A 19286-nucleotide genomic window follows, 5' to 3' on the forward strand; every position below is an offset into this window, starting at 1 on the left:
TTGGTCATGCAAAAAAGGAATTTACTGGCCGAAGACCAGGAAAGTCAAGTAATGCAGTGAATTTGGGGCTCCACAGGTGCTTCTGGACCACTTTTCTCTCTCTCTTTCTCTCAGCTCCACTCCTGGAAGCTACCTCCATTTCCCAGCCAGGCTTTTCCCTAATGGTGATACCGGAACTGGCTAGCTTCAGGCTTTCCTCTGAGCACCAAGTTCAGCTGAAAACACAGCAACCTTTTCTTCCCCGTCATTTACAAATGTCTCAATGTTCACTCTTCAGGACCCAGGGTTCACAGTCCTGGCCAGGAGGATTGGATGCTCTGACTGGCTTGGTCTAGGGTCACTCGTCAAGCCCTGATGCTGGGAATAGGATCATATGGATGAAAGGAAGGAGGGCTAGGGAGGGGTGGTTCCGAAACCAAAGTATTTTACTAAGAGAAGGTGGGATGGAGGCTGAGCAGCTGAGACACAGTGGTTCCCAGAAATGGAGAGGATGCTGAACTGGTGAATCTCTACATACTGAACTTTCCCCTCCCCTGCAGGGTCAGGCTCCGTTCCTCAGCATCCCTGATGGAGCCTTGTCCAAAATCCCCTTGAGCACCCTCATGAGGTGGCCTCGTCATTGTTTGTTTCCATGTCTGCCTCAAGTTTTTCACTTTATTTGTCTTTGTTTCCCCAGCTGATCTCCAGTGTCTTCTCTGAGATCTTCTCAGCTGGGAAGGGAAAGGAAACAGGTGGCTACCCAAGTGATGGAAGGTCATTCTAGAGATACAACAAAAAAGTGCAGTGGGAATTCAGAGAAGGGCAAGATGATGGGGTCAGGAAAGCTGTACTAAGGTGTCTCTGCGGGTCTAAGAAATAAAAGAGTGGCCAACAGAGGCCAAAATATCTCCTTTATTACTAGTGGAGAGGCTGAGTTGGAGGATATGGTTTTAGGTTTGTTCGCTAAGTGGGCTGTTAATACATATCCTTGTAATGAGGCTAACCCACTCAGTCAGGACAGCAGGAGACCCAGAGAAAGCCTCCCCTGACCCTTGAGCTCTAGAGGGGTAGAGCCTACATCAGCAAGAGCAGCGGGGTTCTGTCCCGTGCAGGTAGCTCACTTCCAAGAGGAAGGAGGGGTGGAGCTGCCCGATGCATGACCCATGCCCCTCTTTACCCCACACCTCCACCAGAATGGACAGCTTTATGGACTTTGAAAATTTGTTTGTCATTATTTTTTTGGCTGTGCTGTGCAGCATGTGGGATCTTAGTTCCCTGACTAGGGATCAAACTCACCCCCCTGCTTTGGAAGCTCGGAGTCTTAACCACTGGACTGCCAGGGAAGTCCTCAGAATGGTCATCTTTTACTTTCCTTGAAAGTAAATAAAGGGGTAGAGACAGGACAGGAGTATGACCCCTGGTGGAGTTCCTTGCACATGGAAACAGGTAAAGTTTCCTAAGGTGGAAATGGCCTTATGGCAGGTGATATTTAAGATGGTCTACTGGGTTCCAAGCAGGAGGCATTGAAGAGGCTTCAGGCCAACACTCTTAGATACAGTTTCTTTCTTTCTTCCGTATTTATTTACTTGGTTGCCCCAGGTCTTAGTTGCAGCATGCAGGATCTTTAATTGTGGCATGCAAACTCTTAGTTGCAGCATGTGGGCTCCAGTTCCCCAACCAGGGATCAAGCCCTGGGCCCCCTGCACTGGGAGGGGGAAATCTTAGCCAGTGGACCACCAGGGAAGTTAAGATGCAATTTCTAGTCACCCCTCTGTCTCATGGTCCTAAATGACTGCTCTCCTGCTTGCCTTCCAGCTGGGCTACTCGGGTCTTGACTTGCTTGCACACGGTTACGCATCTCTGTACCAAAGGTCCTATCCCAGCCCTACAATGCAATGAGCAGTCCGTTCCCAGGTGCAGTGGCCCCTGTAGTTGGGTTTCTTCCCACTGTGAATTGGGCCAGGCTGAAGATGAGGGTAACCTGAGCTGAGCCAGAAAAGCACTGGTTGCTGGGAGGGAAGGAAGCGGTAGGAGTCATGTGCCACTTCACTCCCTGGGCTCCAGGCCCTCCACTGTCCAGCTGGGAAAAGGGGAGCAATTCTTGCCTCCATGAGGCAAGGAGGGCTTGCTCCAAAGGCAGGCTTGCTGGAGGTTGCCTGAACATGATGCTCATCAGGGATTTTGATGTGCTTCTGGGAATAGTTGATCTGAGGTTACTTTAGTCTTATAGTTCCATGTGCAGCCCCATCTTGATGACACAAAGAGATGCTTTCATGCACTGCTTTTAGGTTATGAATTAGGGGGAAACTGCCTGCTCTGAAAAGATGTCACATACTGATGAATATGTGGATAAATACTGTAAACACTTTCCATTCTGAATAATAGGTGAATAGAACTTTGGGTTACGTATCATTTTGAAGGGAAAGAAGGTAATTACTGCTATCTTTTGGCCTGACAGTTGGAGCCCAGGGGTTGCATCAGATTCAAGCAAATTACTTTCCAAGTTCTTGGGGGAAAGGGACTAAAGCATAGGCATCAAAGCTAACCCTCGGAACTTCCTTGGTGGTCCAGGGGCTAAGACTCTGAGTTCCCAATGCAGGGGGCCCGGGCTCCATGCCTAGTCAAGGAACTAGATCCTATATGATACAGTTAAGAAATCCCGCATGCTGCCATGAAGATCGATGATCCTGCATGCTGCAACTGAGACCTGGCACAGCCAAAAAAAAAAAGCTAACTGTATTTCAACAAGCTCAGATATGCAGATGATACCACTCTAATGGCAGGAAGCAAAGAGGAACTAAGCCTCTTAATGAGGGTGAAAGAGGAGAGTGAAAAAGCTGGCTTAAAACTCAACATTCAAAAAACTAAGATCATGGCATCTGGTCCCATCACGGCATGGCAAACAGATGGGGAAAAAGTGACAGATTTTATTTTCTTGGACTCCAAAATCACTGCAGATGGTGACTACAGCCATGAAATTAAAAGACGCTTGCTCCTTGGAAGAAAAGCTATGACAAACCTGGACAGCGTAGTAAAAAGCAGAGACATCACTTTGGGACAAAGGTCCTTCTAATCAAAGCTATGGTTTTTCAAGTAGTCACGTACAGATATGAGAATTGGACCATAAAGAAGGCTGAGTGCCGAAGAAGTGATGCTTTCCAATTGTGGTGCTGGAGAAGACTCTTGAGAGTCCCTTGGACAGCAAGGAGATCAGACCAGTGAGTCCTAAAGGAAATAAACCCTGAATATTCGTTGGAAGGGCTGATGCTGAAGCTGAAGCTCCAATCCTTTGACCACCTGATGCGAAGAGCTGACTCATTGGAAAAGACCCTGACGCTGGGAAAGATTGAGGGCAGGAGGAGAAGGAGATGACAGAGGATGAGACGGTTGGATGGCATCACTGACTCAATGGACATGAGTTTGAGCAAGCTCCAGGAGATGATGAAGGACAAGGAAGCCTGGTGTGCTACAGTCCATGGGATCGCAATGAGTCAGACACGACCTAGTGACTGAACAACACAACCCTAATTCACTTAGAGTGGGTCCATTTAACCTTCAGGAATGCCTATCCTCAGGTGTAATGCCTAAAAACTAAATTCTACACACACCATCACTAAGCCAATAAGTAGGTGCTTTCTGTCTCTCTGCCACATCCTGAAATTAGGAGAGATGATGCCCAGTTTAGGACCTGAAACCTGCAGGCCCTAAGGAAGCGTGGAACGGGGTAAGGGCGTGTGCTAAGGGACACCACGGAAGGATGGCTGGATGGGAGTTTCAGTGCCCCTACCAGGCAGAGAGCAGGCCCATGACCTAACTCCCCATACCAGCTCTCAGGACGTGTCCGTGCGTGTGTGTGCTCAGTCATCTGACTCTTTTGAGACCCCATGGACTGTAGCCCAACAGGCTCCTCTGCCCATGGGATTTCCCAGCAAGAATACTGGTGTGGGTTGCCACCACTTTCTCCAGGGGATCTTCCCAACCTAGGGATTGAACCCGCATCTCCTGCGTCTCCTGCATTGGCAGGTGGATTCTTTTACCACTTAGCCACCTAGGAAGCCCACTCTCTGAACAGGTGTACTCTATTGAGCTCCGTGACAGAACCCTGCCCAGGCAAGGTTCCCTGGGCAGCAGGCTTCGAGGCAGAGACTAGCACATGGGTTGGGAGTCTCACATCTATGGAGGAAGGGGAGGAAGCAGCTTTGGTCAGGTGGAGAAGGTGGGCTCTAACAAAGGCCTTAGCTGACCAGAGTTCTGAAGCTGGGATCACCTTTTTTTTCTCTTTTTGGCCACACCCCACAGCTTGTAGGATCTTAGTTCCTTGACCCAGGGATCAAACCTGTGACCCCTGCAATAGAAGTGTGGATTCTTAACCACTGGGCCTCCAGGGAAGTCCCTGGGATGGCTTTTTGAGTTGTCCTGAGTTCCACTGGATCATCGAAAAAGCAAGAGAGTTCCAGAATAACATGTATTTCTGCTTTATTGACTATGCCAAAGCCTTTGACTGTGTGGATCACAATAAACTGTGGAAAATTCTGAAACAGATGGGAATACCAGACCATCTGACCTGTCTCTTGAGAAATCTGTATGCAGGTCAGGAAGCAACAGTTAGAACTGGACAGGGAACAACAGACTGGTTCCAAATAGGAAAAGGAGTACGTCAAGGCTGTATATTGTCACCCTGCTTATTTAACTTATATGCAGAGTACATCATGAGAAATGCTGGGCTGGAAGAAACACAAGCTGGAATCAAGATTGCCAAGAGAAATATCAATAACCTCAGATATGCGGATGACACCACCCTTATGGCAGAAAGTGAAGAAGAACTAAAGAGCCTCTTGATGAAGGTGAAGGAGAGTGAAAAAATTGGCTTAAAGCTCAACTTTTAGAAAACTAAGATCATGGCATCTGGTCCCATCACTTCATGGGAAATAGATGGGGAAACAGTGGAAACAGTGTCAGACTTTATTTTTGGGGGCTCCAAAATCACTGCTGATGGTGATTGCAGCCATGAAATTAAAAGATGCTTACTCCTTGGAAGAAAGGTTATAGCCAACCTAGATAGCGTATTTAAAAGCAGAGACATTACTTTGCCAACAAAAGTCTGTCTAGTCAAGGCTATGGTTTTTCCAGTGGTCATGTATGGATGTGAGAGTTGGACGGTGAAGAAAGCTGAGCGCCGAAGAATTGATGCTTTTGAACTGTGGTGTTGGAGAAGACTCTTGAGAGTCCCTTGGACTGCAAGGAGATTCACCCAGTCCATCCTAAAGGAGATCAGTCCTGGGTGTTCATTGGAAGGACTGATGTTGAAGCTGAAACTCCAATACTTTGGCCACCTGATGCGAAGAGTTGACTCACTGGAAAAGACCCTAATGCTGGGTAGGATTGGGGGCAGGAGGAGAAGGGGATGACAGAGGATGAGATGGTTGGATGGCATCACTGACTCGATGGACATGGGTTTGGGTAGACTCCGGGGGTGATGGACAGAGAGGCCTGGCGTTCATGGGGTCGCAAAGAGTCGGACACGACTGAGCGACTGAACTGAACTGAACTGAGTTGGGGTGAGGGGCCCAGGCCTTTATATTCCAGCTTCAGCCAGTCATTGGATGCATGCTATCCCCAAGATGGAGGGTGTGACTTTGGGTGAAGTTCTCCTTTCACTTGAGGGGCAATTCCTGGAGAGGGTTGATAACTGGGGGCTAGAAGCCAGCCACGTTCTCAGCAGCAAGCGGCAGAAGACCTTCCATCATGAAGGGCAACCCAGGTTGCACATCCTAGTGTCTGCTACTCCTCACGCCTCTCAGACCCACTTTGTCTAAGTTCTGGGAGCAGCTCTGCTATTTCTGGGGGAAACGGATGGTTAATGGGACGAACCACAGCCCCCACCCCTGCAGTTGGTCTTGAGGCCCCAACTAATACTCATCATTTCCCTCCTCTACTACCCATTTTCTATTCTTCTCACTGGCAGGCAGCACCTCTGCTGAGTTCCTGGTCACCATGCCCTTTCTAGGTCACGGCTGCTGCACTTGCCTATTTAGCATTGCTGTCAGGATAGCGACTAGTGCTTCTTGCCTGCTGGTCCTTTGGCTCAAAGTGCCTGGTGGCAACTGTGAATGAGTTCCATGGGACTTTTGCTGTATCTCCTGATGGAAATATTTCCTCTTTGGGAAACAGGACCTCAAAATCCTCAGAGTTCTGGTGACATAAATACCCAAATGGAATAATGAGATTAATGGTAAATGGAGCCACTCCTACTTCCACCCCTTGGTTCCTGAACCTCTCTATCCTTCCTGTTGGGACACAGCGCCATATGACTGTTTGACAGAGTGCAAACTGTGTCCTGGAAGAGGCTGCTCTGTCCTTAGTTTGCAGCATCTCTGTGCTGGTACCCAGCTGTGCCCTCACAGGCTACTCCTTCTCTCTATTCAGGCTGGTGTCTTTTGGGTGGTACAGAATGTGGTAGGGCCAGTGGATTCCACTGTCACGTGTCACTGTCACAAACTTCCTTTGCTGTGCAGTGGGTCCTTTGGTCTTGATTCGATGACATGTGGGACCCTGTGACAATGTGTCACTCAGTACACACGCACAAGATAGTGGTGCTGGCTGGGACCTGGCAGGCAAAAAAGGCCAACCATACCCAGAATACAGCAACTCCAGTCAAAATGAATCACTGCTCATTCCCAGGATGGAAGTTATCTATTGTAGTCAACTTGGCATCAAGCGGCTGACTGTGTTCTATGAGGAATACTGATTCTAGGGGCTTGGCATTGATTTTGTTGCTGGTAGACTGGATGTTCAGCAATCGCAGGAACTTTATCAGCCTTTGTGAATGCGAGCCCGTGTTCTTGGGTCCACGTGTTGCTCCCATCCCTGCCACTGTGGCTACTCCATTCATTGCCAGTATGAGGTGGTCACAGCATCTGGCTGATACCGATTTGTGAGTCATTCTATTTGGTTGTTTACTGCCTCTTGTACAGTAGGTGCTCTCTGGTGGGCATCTGCTCACTTCTTGCCCAAACACATAATCCATCCACATGCTTGTATCCAATACCTCCTTGTCCTTGGTCTTCTTTCTCCTCCCGGGCTCCTGTGCAACCAGCCAAGCCATGCTAGTACCATAAGTTCAGTTCAGTCACTCAGTCCTGTCCGACTCTTTGCAACCCCATGGACTACACAGCACGCCAGGCTTCCCTGTCCTTCACCAACTCCTGGAGCTTACTCAAACTCATGTCCATCGAGCTGGTGATGCCGTCCAACCATCTCATCCTCTGTTGTCCCCTTCTCCTCCTGCCTTCAATCTTTTGCAGCTTCAGGACCTTTTCCAATGAGTCAGTTCTTCGCATCAGTTGGCCAAAGTACTGGAGCTTCAGCTTCAGCATCAGTCCTTCCAATGGATATTCAAAACTGATTTCCTTTAGGATTGACTGGTTTGATCTCCTTGCAGTACAAGGGACTTTCAAGAGTCTTCTCCAACACCACAGTTCAAAAGCATCAATTCTTCAGTGCTCAGCTTTCTTTATAGTCCGGCTCTCACATCCATACATGACTACTGGAAAAACCATGGCTTTGACTAGACGGACCTCCATTGGCAAAGCAATGTCTCTGCTTTTTAATATGCTGTCTAGGTTGGTCATAGCTTTTCTTCCAAGGAGCAAGCATCTTTTAATTTCATGGCTGCAGTCACCATCTGCAGTGATTTTGGAGCCCAAGAAAATAAAGTCTGTCACTGTTTCCATTGTTTCCCCATCTATTTGCCAGGATCTTAGTTTTTTGAATATTGAGTTTTATGCCAGCTTTTTCACTCTCCTCTTTCACTTTCATCAAGAGGCTCTTTAGTTGCTCTTCGCTCTCTGACATAAAGGTGGTGTCATCTGCATATCTGAGGTTATTGCCAGTGCCTTAAGTCCATATATATTCCCACCTTGCCTACATTTCTGTTTACACTTCCTGATGTGAAAGGAATTATTCACTGGGACAATTTCCCTTGGCACCATCTTTCAAGATCACCATAGGGTGGGGCTGTAGTGCAGCTGCGGTTCTTTTTCAGCTTGCACCCACACACCACTTTGACCTATAAGCAAATCAAGCTTTTTTTTTTGCCACATCAAGTGGCATGTGGAACTTCCTGGACCAGGGATCAAACCTGCACTCCCTGCAGTAGAAGTATAGAGTCTTAACCCTTGTACTACCAGAGAAGTCCAAGCTTTGCTTTTTTTCCTCCTTGGTCAGATAGTCATAAAGAGACTCCACCTTCTATGCGGCCATAGGCAGGGCTGAGGGAGTGGCATCAGTGTGTATCAGGAAAGAGAATGGGTGGGTGAAAGGATGCTCATGTCCCAGATATCAGGCTAGTCCTTGGGATGGCCGCCAAGGGTGGGTTTTGGCTTCATGCAGGCAAGAATTCAAGATCAAGTCATAGTAAAGTGAAAGCAGGTTTATTCAGGGAGATACTCCATAGACAAGAGAGTGGGCCATCTCAGGTGAGAGGCCCTGAAATACGGGGTGGTTAGTTTTTATGAGCTGGGTAATTTCATAGGCTAATGAGGTGGGAGGATTATTCCAACTATTTCTGGAGAGGGGCCCTGGAATTGGGTCCACACCCACTTTTTGGTTTTTTGTGCTGGGCCTTGGAACTGTCATGCCACTTTTGGGTGTGTCATTTAGCTGATGTATTACAATGAGCGTATACTGAGGCTCAAGTGGAAGTCGACTTGTCTGCTGTGTTGGATCTAGTTAGTTCTAACCAGTGTATGTTGTGTCCTCAACGGCTATGTCACTCTTTGGAAGGTTGTACCCTGTCCCTTCCTGTTTTCAGTGCATAAATGCTAGGTGACATGGATGTCTAGGTCATCTGCTTGTGTGGCTTACTGTGTCCCTGGCCTCTCATCCCAATTCTGGATGCACCACTTACTATGGATTATTATGCCTACTCAGCTTTATGTTTTGGTGGTCTAATAGGCAGAACCTAACTTATATAAAACAAGCTCATGATTAAGAATTTTGGATCAAGTCAAAAATATACAAAGGGAATACATTTTTTCAACGTTGTTCTGGGAATACACAAGCAAAACAAAGTTTGTGGATGGACTGGAAGAGAGGTTAGGCTAGAGAGTACTGTCAGGGTCTGAACAATAAAGTGGTAGAGAGAATGGTATAGAGGAAATGGATTTTGAAACTTCTAAAGCTGAATGGATAGGTAGCTACAGCAATGGAGACAGCAAGCATGTTCATGTCATCCTTTTGATGCCAAAATCTTGGCTCTCTGTGCACCAATACCAAACAGAAATATGGAGAAAGAGTTATGGGGAGGAGAAGGAAAAAGTGGCTTTATTACTTTGCCAGGCAAAGGGGGAACACAGTAGGCTAGCACTTCAAGAACTGTGCTCCCCTCCCGGGTGAACAGGGAGAGGTTATACAGTCAGGTAGGGTATGTGATAGGGATCAAGGCAGTTAACAGTCTCCCATTCTTCTGGGAAGTTTCAAAAAGGGTGAGGTTGCTGACAAAATTAGGGTCTGTGCTAGGAAAGATTGAAGGCAAAAGGAGAAGAGGGTGGCAGAGGATGAGATGGTTAGATAGCATCCCTGACTCAAAGGGCATGAATGTGAGCAAACTCTGGGAGATAGTGAAGGACAGGGAAGCTGGGCATGGTGCAGTCCACATGGGGTTATAAAGAGTCAGATGCCACTTAGCAACTGAACACAACACAAGGTCTTAGGTGGTCCAGTCTGCTAATCTTGGTGAACCCTTTAATTTTGCCCCAGGTGGTTTCGTGACTGCTCCTCCCTTGATTAGCAAGTCTTTTGCCCTCTGGAACTCAGAGAAGGTCCTGGAGGCTGGAGGCAAAAAAGCCTACTCACCTGGGAGCCCCACAGGGTCCAGCTTGGCATCACTTTCAAAAATAAACCACAGCTGTAAAAGGAAGGAGAAGGGGTGTGTCTGGAAAAAGGAAGAGTTCAGGTCTCCTTCTCCAAAGTGAACTTGACAGTGTTTATGTACTAAGGAGAAAGAGGCAACAAAGACGGGGGAACAATGGCTGGATTGGAGCAGCTCAGCTGGAGTTCCGGAGAACTTATTTGGTAAACAGAAAACAAAAACAACAACAACAAAAAACCCCCAAAAGGAACAAAAGCAGAAGTCCTAAGCTCCTTCAAATCAAAGGAAGCCAGTGAGTAGGAAAATTCAGTCTTTCCCCTTTGTTGGATTGAACCTCGCAGGCCTACAAGGCTTCTGTGCCTGCCCAGCGTCTAAACGGAAGAGCACAGAATTAGCAACAGAGACATCAGTGGTTTAATGGATGGGGGAGCTTACACGTCTGAAGCAAGGTTCTGAAGTGACACCCCACCCTGTGAAGTGCAGGGCAGGCGGGACATAGTGGCAGTCTTGACTATCGAAGGGAAGGGGAGACGGCCAGCTGTGGGGGAACTGATTTCAGGTGGGCTCATTAGTTACCAGGGAAAACAGCAGAGGGACATGCCCTTCACCACCCCTTTGATAAGCTATCACTAGCTGGGGCCTGGGGCAAGTACCTAGGAGGGTGTAGGAAGGTCAATCATGTGACTAGGGTGTAGGTGAAGTAGGTACAGGTCTGGCAGGGCATGCACAGAGAGAAGGTGAACCACCATCCTGAGTGGCCTGACCATACACCCTCACATCCACTTCCAGCTATCCTACCACCAGTGAGAAAAGCTTGGCTCCACAAAGCATCAAATACCATTTTCTGTTATATACCCATTTCTCCTTATTTCAACGGAAAATAAACATCAGTAACAATCCCCAGAGTAAAATCAAGACAGTCTGGATAGATCTAAATTTCAGCTCCCAGTAAAGCAATTTTTTTTTCTTTTTGGAGAAATATCTTTTATTAAGACCACATAAAACTGCTCATGTAGGTACATTAAGTGTGAAATTTATAAATGCACTCAGTGCCTTGGAATGAGCAGTCTCTCACATGAAGACTTCCTTTTACAGTACTGTAATATATAAGCTTAATATAAATTTAAAAAATAAAACAATTTCGTGTAAGGTTTTCCTATTGGACATCCAGCCCTTTCGTTTTAACGAGGTTGTGCACAGAACAGTCATTTAATACTCTTCAAGATGGGTAGTGCCAAGTAGGTTTTAGGAAACCTATTTACCTTCTCACGCTGTCACCTTCGGGTCAAAGACAGGACTGCTACTGCGCGACCAGGGCCATCTGCCCCAAGTAACTCCATTCTGCTGCCCTTTTACAAAACGGCTACCGCATTTCCACACTGAGATGGGTAACCTGCCCAAGCAGCTCTCTTGACAGTGTCCTAGGCTCTAAGGATGTCCCACTGGCCCGCTCTCGGAGGCTTCGCAGAGGGAGGATCGGTGCTTATTGGTCTTGGCTCGTACAGCGCTTCCGGGAAAGCCAGCGGGGAGGCCGAGGAAGGTTCGGCTGGGTCTCCATCCACCAAAGGCGTCTGCACTGTCTCGCCCCCGGTCCCCAATCTGGATACCCCCAGCGCCTCGCAGACGCAAAGCCAAGATCCCACCCTCACCCTAGACTCAAGCTAGAGGCGACGACCGCAAGCCTCTCAAAACAATCGAGAGGGCACCGAGCCGGGTTCTAACAGGCACCTGGCCACCGACCCTAGCGGGGCGGGGTCGGGTGGCCGGAAGATGGCGGCGGCGGCGGGGTCCGCCGGTCAATCTCTGAGCCGCCCTTGACTAGTTCTCGCCGCCGCGCCACCTACCTTGCTAGCGAGGGGTCCAGGCTCGCCCCGCGAGGGGGCAGTGACGAGCACCTGGCGCCACCAATCAGAACCCGGAGTCCCGGCCGCGCCCAATCAGGACCGGGAGGCGGAGACTGGGGGGGTAGGGTGCAAGTTGGCAGCGCATGTGGTGGACGCGGAACGGTTGGGATCCTTCGCCAGCTTCGCCGCTTTCCGCGCGCTCTGTACCCCGGACCCTGGCGCCGGCCTGGGGAGGCCGAGGAGGCAGGGGGCCGAAAGGGCCGTCCCGCTGTCGGCCCTCCGGCGTTGCGGCCGGAACCGCGGAGAGCCTGCTGCAGTGGTCGCGGGCCCACCGCCGCGGCCGGTGCCTCGACCGACTCTCTCTCTTCAAGGAGACTTCTCCTCAGCGGTTGCTGCAGAGGGAGATGAAGGACCTGTTAGACCGTGAGACGACTTCGGGGCCGGCCAACTAGGAGGACTCGGCGAGAGGGCGCCCGCACCCTCCCGGCCTTGTTCCTTTGGCGCCGTGAGCGAGGAGTCGCTCTCCTTCGGGCGCGCGGCGTGTGCACGGGGCCCCGGGCCCCGGCGGGTCTCGGGGGCGGCATGTTCTCCCGTAGGCCGCCGGCCGGCCTGGCCGGTTGGCTGGTGGGCGCGGCGGCGGCGGCCGGGCTCGCGGGCGCGCGGGGCGCACGGGGCGGGGGCCTGCTTGCCCTGCTGGCCAATCAATGCCGCTTTGTGACGGGCCTGCGCGTGCGGCGCGCGCAGCAGATCGCGCAGCTCTACGGCCGCCTGTACTCGGAGAGCTCGCGCCGCGTCCTCCTCGGTCGCCTCTGGCGCCGGCTGCGCGGACGTCCGGGCCATGCCTCTGCCTTGATGGCGGCGCTCGCCGGCGCGTTCGTGTGGGACGAGGAGAGGATCCGGGAGGAGGAGTTGCAGAGGTGGGCTCAGTGGCAAGGTCGTGCTTCCTTTCTGGGGCGGAGGGGGTGGGGGGTGGTGGTGTGGTGGGGCTGGGAGGTGGAAACCTTGAAACCTGGGGCCGGCCTTGGCGATCACTGTCTCCCGTTGATCGGGTGGTACTGGAAGTGACGATGCAAGTAGTTTGATCTGGTTGTAGCAAACCCACGTTTCTACGTTGTCTCTGCGGGTTAATTTGATTTATCGAATTAGAGATAACTGCAAGTGTAGGTTAGTGGAGAGGGGGACTTTGGGGGAGCGTGCCACTATAGAAATAACGTTTTGAGGACTTCCCTGGTGGTCCAGTGATTAAGAAGACTGCGTTTCTAATGCAGGAGCGCAGGTTCCATCCCTAGTCAGGGAACTAAAATCCCATATGCCGCATGGTGCGGCCATTTTTTTTTTTTATTTGACTAATAAAAAAAACAACGTGGGAAGTTGGTATTGAAGACATGTAAGCTATTGCTCATGTAATTTTTCATTCTTTCAGGAAGATGCAGAGGCCGCCCAGGTGGCACAGTGGTAAAGGATCCGCCTGCCAATGCAGGAGACGTGGGTTCGATCCCTGGTTGGGGAAGATCCCCTGGAGGAGGAAATGGCAACCCACTCCAGTATTCTTGCCTGGAAAATTTCATGGACAGAGGGGCCTGGGGTCGCAGAGATTGGGACAACTGAGCAAGCACGCATGCATAGAAGGTGCAAAAACCAAACAGGTTTTAAAATGGACCTGAGGATATAGATATGCAATTTACAAAGTTACTTTGTTCCAAATGGGATTTCGTGAGAAATGCCAGGAGAGCTCTTTTGTCATTGTGACTCATGGCAGGATTATGAGACTGGAGATTTTGCCCTCAGGACAAACCAGTAGCCCACACATTTTAACCTGGAAGAATTAGGTCAGTATTTCTTGCTACTTCCGCTAGAACTCCGGAGAGTATCGTTAGGCTCTGTAATCACGTTGTCATCATCAAAAACCTCTGTGAGAAGTATAGTACCATTAGTTGAATTTGTTAATCTGTGGTTGTTCTAAACTAAGCCCTTACAGTTTTCATGTAATATCATGAGGAAACGTTGCTTTGGGTCTTGCTTTACATTGTCGCTGTATTTTTTTTTTAAACAAAAAATGTGTGTCTCTCCACACATTCTGCCCCCTCAACTCTGAAACTGATTTCAAGAACCTCGGATAGTCCCCCTCAGTTCAATTCAGTTCAGTCTCTCAGTCGTGTCCCACTCTTTGCGACCCCATGAACCGCAGCACGCCAAGCCTCTCTGTCCATCACCAACTCCCGGAGTCCACCCAAACCCATGTCCATTGAATCGGTGATGCCACCCAGCCATCTCATCCTCTTGTCATCCCCTTCTCCTCCTGCCCTCAATCTTTCCCAGCATCAGGGTCTTTTCAAATGAGTCAGCTCTTCGCATCAAGTGGCCAAAATATCGGAGTTTCAGCTTCAGCATCAGTCCTTCCAATGAATATTCAGGACTGATTTCCTTTAGGATCGACTGTTTGGATCTCCTTGCAGTCCAAGGGACTCTCGAGAGTAGCATATTGGGCACCTACCGACATGGGGAGTTCATCTTTCAGTGTCCTATCTTTTTGCCTTTTCATACTGTTCATGGGGTTCTCAAGGCAAGAATACTGAAGTGGTTTGCCATGCCCTTCTCCAGTGGACCACATTCTGTCAGACCTCTCCACCCTGACCCGTCCGTCTTGGGTGGCCCCACATGCCATGGCTTAGTTTCATTGAGTTAGACAAGGCTGTGGTCCATGTGATCAGATTGGCTAGTTGTCTGTGATTGTGGTTTCAGTCTGTCTGCCCTCTGATGCCCTCTCTCAGTGCCTACCGTCTTACCTCAGATAAATTCCAGTACAAGTCTATTCTAGCCATTTTTTCTGTTATTTCACACTTTGGTTAGGTGAAAGTGTGGAAAATTAACAGTGTTAACAGTAAAGTTAACACTGATCTGTCTGGAAGTGTAGCACCCAGATGCCAGGCAACATTGTGAGTTGTCACTAAATGCAAAGTGTATCTTTAGAGCTGGTAATAATTTTCCTAGCAGTAAAAAGGACTGTTTTACAAATTCAGTTTAAAATCATAAGCATGAACAACCTTATTCAAAAACGTTAAGGTATCAAAGCACGAGAGGTCTGCCTGGTTTCTGTTAGTGTTTCAGGGACCTTAACCATTTGTTCTAATGGTGTTCTCAGGTGTGAGAACTATGGGAAGGCAACTTTGTAGTTGCAAAATTACCTATCAACTGTTTGAATTTGCATTCTGTTTTTGATGATGGAATACTCATGTTCCACAGTCGTGAAGTTTGAGGGGAAAATTCCTGGTTGGATTTGGTTTTGGGAAAGAGAAAGACCAGGAAAGGGCCTCTGGTTGCCCTGTTGGGAATAGGAGTTGAGTGGTGTTGGGGCCCGGGTGATAGATTTCATAATTTTTCTTCATGTATTTTTATTGATGATATGTTCTAGAACCCCTGTTCAGTAGGTCTCCCATTTCCAGGAGCTGGAGGGGAAAAACAGGATAAGAAATAGATGTGGTAAACATTTGAGTCCATAGTCACCACCCGCTGTGGAAGAAAGAAATCAGACAGTTGAAGCCCTTGGTTCTAATCCAGCTCCTAAAGAGGTGTTGTTCTGTATTAACCCGCTTGGGGTTAATACAGAAGCTTAGACAAAGGCCAGTAAGAGCACTTAAGATGCCCTTTTTGACACTCTCCAGTCTTGTTATTCCAGTAAAGGCCCTCATTTAACTCTCCATGTCCAGTTCATGCTTGAGTTCAGTCATATACTTAAAATTTGATCAAGTCCATTTTGAGGATTTTTAGAAATGTTATCTTGATGGGGGGGGTGGTGGCAAATGATATGCTGTCAACTGTATCTTGGTCGTACGGTGATTTCAAAGGTCTTTGTTCTCCTAGCCTGTCATGTTTGTATTTTATTATTAATTATTTTGGTTGCACTCTGTGCGGCTTGCTGGGTCTTAGTTTCCTGGCTGGGGATCCAAACCACGCCCTTGGCAATGAAAGCAAGGGATCCTAACTACTGGACTGCCAGGGAGTTCCCAGTATTTTATTGAATAAGATATTCTGGGTACAGGTTAACCTTTTTAGGTTTGGTGGTTTTTTATGTATATTTTAAACTTTTATATTGACGTATAGCCAATTAACAGTGTTGTGGTAGTTTCAGGTGAACAGCAAAGGGACGCAGACACACATACACATGTATCCATTCTCCCCACAGACTCCCTTTCCATCCAGGCTTAGGCTTGGTGCTTTAAGTATTCTGTTTGCTTTACAGGATGCACTGCCGAGGTTAGAAGATCTTAGATTTTGTTGGCACTGGTTAGATGATTTTGGGTCGCTTCCAGAATGAGCATAGTCCACTGTGCCTCGGGACATGTGCATTTCTTTCATTGTTCGTGGAAGAAGAGTGTGATTGTCCCATGGCCCCTAAATCACAGCCTTTGGCTCTTCTGTGCCATTTCTGTACCAGCTTGTCCTGGTACACACTCATTCTGATATTGCTGTTGTCACACAGTGATGGGCTGTAAGGCTCCCTTTTTGAATGTGAACATCTTAAATAGGAACTCATTAATTGAAAATCAGCACGAAAATTTGAGGAAAGAAGTAAATTGTACTAATTGATAGTCCAGGTGTAGAAATCAGGTCTTTTAATGCTTAGTCTAGCTCTCTTACCTGATTAACTTCAATTGAATGACCAGACAAAATAACTTAACCACTGTTTTTGGTGCTGGCTGGCATTCTGAGTGCAGGGCAAATCTTATGGGAAAATACTAATAGTAATTTTTTTTTTTAATTGTTTTGGAACATTAAAAAAAATTACAAAAACAAAAAGAAGGAAGTTAAGAAATATGAAAGACTAGCAGAAAATGTTCCATTAATTTCCCTCCTCTTTTTAAAAAAACTTACAATTCATTGCTCTAGAAATTTCAATAAATATGTACCAATAAAGTTTCATGAAGAAAATTGGCCATTTTCCTATTTCAGCCTTTAAACTTTTCACTGTGCTATTAATTAGATAAATGATCAAGAAAAAGTCCTTTTAGCTTAAAGGGACTTTTTCTTCCCCCACTGTCACTTAAGGATGTTTTTACTCTCATACATTCTTAGATAAGCAGAACTGTGTTAAAAGCTGAGGGTTTTTTGTGTTTTTTTTTTGAGATTGTCTTCATTATTTGATGGTTAACCAATTGGCTCAGAATTGCAAGGAGCTATTGATGTCTCATTTCTGGGTATGTCCCATGACAGTTGTTCTTCAAGGTCTTTTAACTTTGACAATAATTGGGAATTTGAGGGGGGGATCATTGAAACAAAGCAGTGTTACTTTGGTAAGTTACTCATTACAGGAATGGCTTCATTTGAGTCATTTTGGAGCCTTATATTAAGCTCCACACTTAGGGTAGGATTTCCCTAGATGAGCCTAATATGATTATACTTATTTTTCTGTTTTCATAATTTTATGCCTTCCATTTCCATAGCTTTCCATACAGCCTTTCTTAAATGTTAAAATGACTAGTTTTGAAGAAAGGAAAGCATTGACTATCTTTCTTTGATCCTCTTACTAATCTAGTTCTGCTGCTATTTCAGGTTTAATCTCATTTGTCCTTTCTTCCCTTGTTACTTAAGTCTCTTAGATAACAAGGTGTAGGCAACCATCCCATCCAAATAAGATTTGACACAGCAGGCTAATGGGATACATAGTGAGAGGTTTTTTTTTTTTCTTCACACAAATGGTAGTGACTGTGCTGCTGAAGTCTGTCATGTCAGCGTTTAGAAATTGAGACCCTTCTGAGATTCTTAAACCTGGGACAATGATCATTGACATTTTCATTGAACCATTGACATTTTCATGAATCTTCCAGCATTCACATTGTGCAGTACAAAGAGTGAGTATCATACCTTCACAGGACATTGCTATCCCCCCTAGGGACTCAGTCTCATGATTAATCAAGGCCACCTAGTGACCTTTAATCTTAAGAGACGGATTAAGCAGTAGGTCAGAAACTCTGTATCACTTTGAATCTTAGGAGGCCATTAAAAATATTGCCTATAGTCACATAGTTTAATTTTCTTAAAACCATTACAATATAATTTTATAAGCCTCTGATGTATTTTTCTCAAGACGTTCCTGCCCCTCTTCATTATGTGGTAAGGACATTCAAGAGTCCAGCTTAATTTTTTTTGAAGGGTGCTTTACTAGTCGTCAACAGGCCATGATTGGTCCTACATGATGCCTGCATTGCTGTTCTCACAGCTAAAGCTAGCTGTGTTTTTACTTTTGCTTTCTCCTCCGCAAAACCTTATTGCCTGCTCTAAATTTCCTTCCCTATTTCTCTATGGTTTTTGCAATGGTAGCAGTCATTCCTGTTTTGCAATGTTTAATTCACATTGAAACTTTTAAAAAATGGTTAAACATTTTTCATCAGAACATCAATATAAATTGACTGGCTAGGGTTATCAGTTGGAAACAAAGAAACTGATCCTGGTTAACTTTCTCCAAAAAGGGTTTAATCAGAAAGGTGTCAGGACACACAGAGCATTGACGGAAGGCGGAAGAGAACACAGGCTGGCTGGGAGGACAGCCAGGGCCTGCCTCAGGAACACTCGGCTTTGGACAGCGTTGCTGGCTTTGTTTTCCCCGATGTTGCACTTCTCCCTCCGGATAAGGGAGGAAATCCGAAAGGTCCTGTGCCTTGTGTTATTTCCTCAAGACTCGAAGCCTCCACCAGAAGTCTCTGATTAACCTCATTTGATTAGGAGTTAACGTGATAACTGCTAGGGTGAAAGAGGGGGACTGGGCTGTATCTCACCTATTTGGGGGTTCTCCTCAATAGGAAAAGATTTCAGGTGGTCAAAACACAAATGTCCTCATACATAAATACTTTCATTGAAGTCCACAGTTTAAAATTCAGAGAATTGGAATAAACCTTCAAGGAATAGTGTGCATATGTGACAGGTGGAACAGGGGAGCCTTTGCAGGTAAAATGACTTGTAAATCACAGCTCGAGTTGGCAGAGCTGGGACTAGAACCCAGACCTCTGCACTATCATTTGGATGGCTCTAAACTTTTAATCGTGGGTTACTGGTATGATTTTGAATTTTCGACTTCTAAAGCAGTGTATTAATGTAGTGTTTTAATAAGAATTTGAATTGTTGAGGCCTACTTCCGTATTTATTTTACTCGGTTTATTCTGCGAACGCTTAATTGAGGATGTAATGTTTACCAGGTACTTGCTAGGAGCCAATTTAGTAAGGAGGATAGACATAAAGAGAGATTAATTATAATATAGTGCAGTATGTTTCTGTAGAGGAATAAAAGTAAATATATATGGTTAACCCTTTCTTGGAGTTAACCTTGAACTTTATGGTTGGTTTTTTTTTTTAATTTATATTTTTATTTATTGACTGCACTGTGTCTCGGTTACGGCACATGGGATCTTTAGTTGTGCCATACAAACTCTTATATGTGGGCCCTATTTCCCTGACCAGGGATTGAACCGTGTCCCTTGGCATTGGGAGCCCAGAGACTTAGCCGCTGCACCACCAGGGAAGTCCCTTTGTGCGGTTTTTGAAGATTAAAGAGGAGTGAAAAGGGGCATTTCAGACAGAACATATAATTGCAAAAATGA

General features: G+C 46.9%; 2 protein-coding genes across 10 annotated transcripts in view; one reads left to right on the forward strand and one right to left on the reverse strand.

The window, feature by feature from the left end:
* Positions 1-12355, reverse strand: LOC145503947 (uncharacterized). Of its 6 annotated transcripts, none has more exons than XM_081484745.1 (4): positions 12174-12355; positions 11695-12086; positions 9835-9886; positions 1-710 (listed from the first exon to the last, which is right to left on the reverse strand). In XM_081484745.1, the coding sequence occupies exons 1-4, from the start codon at positions 12276-12278 to the stop codon at positions 510-512; spliced, it is 750 nt and encodes a 249-aa protein (XP_081340871.1). In that variant the 5' UTR covers positions 12279-12355; the 3' UTR covers positions 1-509. The 6 variants fall into 6 exon arrangements, 3 of the variants coding, with proteins under 3 accessions (XP_081340871.1, XP_081340872.1, XP_081340873.1); XM_081484746.1 differs by having other exon boundaries at positions 1-759; XR_014051946.1 differs by lacking the exon at positions 9835-9886 and having other exon boundaries at positions 1-759.
* Positions 11818-19286, forward strand: part of STARD7 (StAR related lipid transfer domain containing 7) — a 19835-nt gene continuing 12366 nt past the window's right edge. For 2 of the 4 annotated variants that reach the window (XM_081484742.1, XM_081484741.1), the window contains exon 1: positions 11818-12611. In XM_081484742.1, coding sequence (XP_081340868.1) covers positions 12277-12611 — 335 coding nt within the window. In that variant the 5' untranslated portion in view covers positions 11818-12276. Of the gene's footprint in view, positions 12612-13117; positions 13324-18161; positions 18341-19286 lie in introns of all 4 variants that reach the window. The other 2 variants (XM_081484743.1, XM_081484744.1) reach the window with 2 other exon arrangements.

This window comes from Giraffa tippelskirchi, chromosome 4 (genome assembly GCF_054371585.1).
Source record: "Giraffa tippelskirchi isolate mGirTip1 chromosome 4, T2T-mGirTip1v1.2.pri, whole genome shotgun sequence".
NCBI classification, from domain to species: Eukaryota; Metazoa; Chordata; class Mammalia; order Artiodactyla; family Giraffidae; genus Giraffa; species Giraffa tippelskirchi.